The 6,618-nt window shown below is 33.3% G+C and overlaps 1 protein-coding gene across 1 annotated transcript; it reads right to left on the minus strand.

Annotated features, from left to right (window-relative positions):
- Window positions 1-530: 530 nt before the first annotated feature.
- Window positions 531-1,505, minus strand: LOC107783628 (uncharacterized). Its single transcript, XM_016604617.2, has 2 exons — window positions 1,299-1,505; window positions 531-836 (listed from the first exon to the last, which is right to left on the minus strand). The coding sequence occupies exons 1-2, from the start codon at window positions 1,503-1,505 to the stop codon at window positions 531-533; spliced, it is 513 nt and encodes a 170-aa protein (XP_016460103.2).
- Between the last annotated feature and the right edge of the window lie 5,113 nt (window positions 1,506-6,618).

The raw sequence follows: 6,618 nt of genomic DNA on the forward strand, positions 1-6,618 counted from the left end.
ATTCTAACTTCCAAGAGGTGATTCCACCAGCTCTCCTTGCCTCTAGCTGCCCAAAAATGTGGCTGCTCATAGACCCCCTTTTTGGCTGCTGAAAACAACCATCTTCCAAGTGGTGTTTTAGGTCTATTTATATGTGTAGAAGAAACCCTAAATGTGTGGGCCAGGTCCTAGTCAAACCCGGAATGAATTAAGTCTTAAAAACTCGGATTGGACCTGGCGTTATGCCTGGCGTCGCCAGCCTAACGCTTGGCTGGCCTCGCCAGGCTAAAACCTGGTTCAGCCTGGCCTTAGGCTGTCCTCGTCAGGCTAAAGCCTGGTCCAGCCTGGCCCTAGGCTGGCCTCGCCAGGCTAAAGCTTGTCTCTCCTTTTCACTGTTCTCAAGCACACTTTCAATGTTTAAGTATTCTTTTTGCTCTACTTTCAACTCCAATTCACCTACATATAAAATAGACTCCATTATGCACAAATAAAGTGTAATTTATCATTAAAGCATGTAAAATGCAAGGCACATAATGTACGAAACTATGGAATTATAGCCACACATCAGGTGGTAAGATAACTTCCTCTGATATATGTGCTGGTATATTCCATACATTTCGGTCTGGCAGTGGATACACGGGCACCTCATATGTCATTACAATAGACTTTGGTTTGTAATAGTCAGAGCAATAATCTTCTGGCATTAGAAACTTTCTCTTCAAGACAGCCCAAGCGTGTTGGCATGGTAATTCATCAACTTGGAACCGCCTACAACTACATTTTCTCTCTAAGAGGCACACGGTGTAATGCCTTCCTTCATCGTTCATCGTATGCAAGTATTCAGTCGATGGTACCACCTACATTTAAACATAGACCAATTAGTTTAAAACATTTTAAAAAAAATCATTTATATATCAAAGAATAGACGTATTAATTACAATATAGATATATAATTAAAATATAATTTAAATATACAACATTAAACTTTTATTTAGCTTTCAGAATCATCATATATATTGAATTCAAACAAATTTATATTGAATACAAACATATATGTATATATAAAATACAAAAAAATACAGCTATATTCAATGAAATACATTGAATACAATGGAATACATTCTATATGTAGGCTGGCAGAATATTAAAGATTATCTGCTTATGAAGTGCATATGGTTAGAAACAAAACTATTAAATTCAACTAACGATACAATTAGCATAAGTTCTGTATTTTGAATAGTAGAAATTGTATCAAAAATAAATACACCTTGTACCATGGATAAATATAGGATACAATAACTTATAAAAAAATAACTTACAGTCATGTGTGTAGATATTGCCTCATTTAAGGTAAGCATATCCTGATATTTTTTTCCTAGCGTTGTGTATGTCTGTGAAGCTTCTTTCCGATTGCTGCAATTCCAACGTCCAAACATCTTCCTAACTTCTTCGAGGAAGTCGTATATTGGCAATTCCCTTGCTGACACAAGTGCGGCATTGATTGACTCAGCAATATTTGACGTCATGGTCCATCCCCTGTTAACAGGTGCATACAACCTAGCCTATTTTTCGTATCCAGCTAACTTCAAGTATTCTTTCACCCTAATATCTACCTTCTTCACATTCTCCATTAGACTGTCAAATTCTGCCTGTGTGTATGCTTTTGCCATCGAGAAGTATATCTCGCTCAACTTTGAATGACTCTTTTTGAATTTCTTATATACGTTGTTCCATAGATGCCATATACAAGCAAAATGTGGTACCACTAAATACACTCTTGATACAGATTTGATGATACTCTCATTCCTATCTGAAACGATGCGCATGTTTTTCCTCTCACCATATACTTCCTTAAATTGCTCAAAGAACCACGACCAAACAGCATTGTTCTCTGAATCAATAACACCATATGCTAGTGGCAGTATATGATCTGTAAAGATAATTGCATACATATTATAAATATGTATTTCAATCTTTAATAGGCAGTAATATTACCAAATCTTATTATAATCCCCATACTCACCTGCACCATCCAACGTGCTGGCCGAGACGAATGTCCCGGTGTAATACGATTTTAAGTGGCTTCCATCCACAACCACAATGGGTCTACAATGATCGAACTCCTTTATAAAGGCATACAAAGATATACACATACATGAACTCATTTTTTGGCGATTTTACCATTCTAATGTGCGAACCAGGATATATCATATCCATTGTATATAACTATCCTGGTAATTTATTGTATGAATCAACCGGTTCACCTCTCATGAAATTCATTGCCTTTTATTTAGCCCACCACGCCAACATGTACCTAACATCTACACCAAAATCTGATTTTACATCATCAATTATATCCTTTGGGGGTATATTTCCTCTTACGATTAGTAAGCTTGGACCTAATCATACCACCGATAAAACTGCTACTTGCTTGACGTTGCTCATACACCTTATCCTTCAACGGACATGTATGCTTATCATTGAACTATCTCACTTTGAACATTTGTGATTTGTTAATGCTAGATGCCTTAAATCTCCATTCACAATCCTCTGATATATATAATAATGTATAGCTGCAAATAATATTTTCGCAATATATACGATGAGTATAAATAATCAATAATTCACTAATATAATGCGAATACATTGTTACATATATATACATTATTATAAAATACAAACATATATATGTGAATAAGACTGTAATTATATGTATACATTTAAATATCTATAAATATATCTAAAAACAAACAGCGAAAGCCACTGTAATATCTATTTTTACCAGTAAAATACAGATGAATACATTTGTATGAAATACATAGAAACTCCGGTGAAAGTCAAGAATATACATTCAAACACATCTGAATACATATAAATAAAAATTCTACCAAGAATACAATATATAAAAAATCTCAAAATACAAATGTCTACGTGTGATTACGGCTGTAGTTATATATATACAATCACATACGTATAAATACATCTAAGAATATCCAGTGAAAGTCACTGTAATAAATATTCATCATTAAAATACAGATGAATACATGTCTTTGAAAGTCAAATTAATAATTATTATATGTTTAATATTTGAAAGTTATGTAAATATACCCAAACAAATTTAAATACATCTAAATACAATTTAAATATTCTGCCATGGAAACAATATATAATTTTACACTCACTTTACACAATAATACACTTGAATATAACTTGATGTTTAACAAGTTGTAATTAATAACACTCATACCTGATAGCATTAGACCTATCAACCCGTAATTGAAATCTTTCAGATATTATATAATGCTCCATCACATGTTTCAATGTAGCCTTATCCTTATATACTTGTCCAGCCATAACCTCTATTTGATTAGTTTTTCAAATAATCAAATCCGTGTCCCATTCGAATACCTCAATTGGTTCTCCTGAGTTGAAAGACTATATAGCAAGTGTATAATCTGTATCAAAATTACACCTTTGATGTGCTTCGTCAAGTTGCACAATGTCGCCTTCAATTAAACTACCTCCAGCTACAACTTCTTTGTCAATTGTAGTTATACACAAAGGATACATCCCAAATTCTCTGTTCGCCTTTTTCAACTCTACATACACCTTGTAACTCATGTCGTTATGTATTTCCATTGGCGTGAATATTCCATCTACTTTATATTCAATTTTGATTGACTTTGAGCGCAAATCTATGTCGAGTTGTTTAGAAATCGAAGCAACCAAATCATTGTACGACGCATGCTCCTTTATTAGTATCCCCTCAATCGAATAATCGACATAGTTCCTCTCACTGTCCCACTTGCCAGAATGATGCAGCAGAGCGATTAAACTTGCCATATGTAAAATTGAATTATACCGATTTATGTATATAATTGTATGAATTTTCTGTTTTATTGCTTGAAAAACAGAAACACCCACGAAACAAAATCAACAGAAAATGGAAGAAACGGACGATCGGCCACTGCTCTATTTTGATGTATCTATCATTTTAGAAAAAAAAAATCAGATTATTGGCGTCAAAACAGATTATGGGTGGTGTAATTGAGTTAGTTGAGTTATATTATGAGTCTATAATATTAATTAATTCACTTTCCGTTTAAAAAAAACTGAATAGACCATGAATTGCGCTATTTACGTTAGTGTATTGAGTCGAATACAGTTGAATACAATAATCTGTATAGTTGTAGTCCCCTGTTTCACGCCGACATTTGCTACTGTATTCATGAATACATTAGCTTAAATACATCAAATACACTCTTAAAAAACTAAAAACATAGCTATAGGAAATAATATAGTAAATGATAACTACAACTAACTAATAACCGCTAAACAATAGTGGTTTGTGAAAATTTTTCTTTTTTAATACCAGTAAAAGATCTCTGGATTCAAATCAATCGAATCCTTTCACAAAAATATGTATTTGGTTTGTCTGTTTCATATCCAGGTGTTAGTGGATCCTTAATGGGTCCGTAAGCACTTGGTTTCCTTGAGGAATTTGCTGAATTTACTATATATATATATATATATAAGGTTGTACAAAAATTATACATGAATTATAAAAGAGTTTATATGTCTGTTTACCCTTAAAATTGAATAACAATTGAACTTATAATGAGGTTCTAAGGATACACGATTTCACTTAATACCAATTGATAAATATGAAGATTAATAACAGAAATGAACTATAAAGTAAAGCAAACCAGTGTTAGAATAAAACTCAGCCCTCGAGTTTGGATACCCTCGAACTGGTTGATGCAAGAACAATTGAAATATAACAGCTGATGAACAATAGTATAAACGAGAAAGAGAATTATATTGCTTTTATATCTGTGAACAATATGTCCATACAAATGGTTAATAACCCCTTTATATAGTAAAAGAATTCTACTTATGGTATAACTCTAATTACAAAAGGAAATCTCATAATTAGCTAAATAACCGTTCCTAATTTGATCCGTTCCAAAATTTCCGCCATGATCTTTGATCTTGCTCGATGTCTGTCTTATTCGATCTCGATCGCTGCTGGCCTCGATCTCGACAGGTACCTCGAATCCCTAACTTGGTACTTTGTCCTCGTACTTTGGTCTGATCCACTACGGGGCCGACCTTCGATGCAGCTTCCTAGTCCCGATCAGATAGAAAAATTAAGTGGGCTCGGTTTTAATTGTATAAAAATATCAACTCGTAATAACGGGTTCCCATTGATATAAAGATATGGAGTATTAGTGGAGAGGAAAAGTTTGATATTACAAAGCATAATTGCAAAAGAGAAACCAAACAAGTAAGAGTTTGGGTCTGTAAAGAAATAGTTCATAGGCTAAGAAGTGAAATCGTAATGTTACGAGTTTGATTTTCAAAGTTTCCTAGTTACTGTTGTCCAGTTGAGTTTCTTTTACTCTAAGGTTAATTATGTCAAAAAGAAAAGGCTACGAATCAGGCAAAATTTGGCAAAAGAACGAGATTGGGTAAAATTTTATTCAACTTATGATTAATCTATGATGCTCTCTTCTCCCTCATATATTTTCTTTTTAAATTTGTTTTTAAGGAATTATTCAAAGTTTAGTCTTTCATGTGCGGATGTGCCCTCTATCCATGAAAATACTTATCAGTATTTGCATCAAATCAAAAAATATCTTAAAACCTACATAAATAAAACTGGAAATACATATGAATTTAATCATGTTTAATTAGTAATACACATGTTATATGCAAAATATACAGTATAGTAATATCATGATTTATTTGCTTGATTTAAACATCGACTACAAAAAAATAATTTTTTCTTCTCTCCTACCAAGACGACAGAACTTGGAGTTACGGAGATAATATCTGCTAAATAGCTGTCAGTTACAATGAAGCCAGAAGGAACTATTAGTCATGAATCTGGAAATATATATATAATAGAAGAAAACAAATTAAATAATGTTTCCATGAATGAAATCGTCAAAATAAATTACTCGTATATCATATTACCCAATGCTCATTAATATTTCTGTATACGGTAGGACAGGCTCGGAACATGACAATGCAAGACTGAAGATCGGCCCCAAGTCACATCGGGTTAGAATTCGGGGTCAGAACATTTGCCTTCGAGAATATTGAATCCGAGACCCCGGAATCGACCCTAACCCCGAATGAGTTCGGAGAAACATTGTTAGCATAACCAACAGAAGACCGAAATATCCGTAACCGGACAGATGTTGCGGCGGGTATCTCGACGCGTATCAGTAAAGAACCGCCAATCAGCAAATCAAATTTTTTTTACCTTTTATAGAATTGTATCTAAAGTATGACTCTTTTACTATATAAAAGGGGGTCTAATAATTCATTGAACACATTGTAACACGCACTCCAAAGTAATACATCATTATTATTTCTCTTTAAACTTTTGTTCTTCTGTATCTGATCGAATCATACCTTGCTCGAGGGTGATTAACCTTCCAAGGCTAAGACTATTTAATTCGCGCAGTTTGCATTTACTTTACCATTATTTATTTCGATTGCAATCTAATTTATCGTTTTGTGTCAAGTTAGTCTATGTATCCTTAAAATCACTTACAAATTCAATTGTTATCCGATTTTGAGGGTAAACTAAATTTTTTTTTTTAGTGTTAAGCGTGTAACTACTTATTT

The sequence above is a fragment of the Nicotiana tabacum genome, chromosome 18 (genome assembly GCF_000715075.1).
Source record: "Nicotiana tabacum cultivar K326 chromosome 18, ASM71507v2, whole genome shotgun sequence".
Classification (NCBI taxonomy): domain Eukaryota; kingdom Viridiplantae; phylum Streptophyta; class Magnoliopsida; order Solanales; family Solanaceae; genus Nicotiana; species Nicotiana tabacum.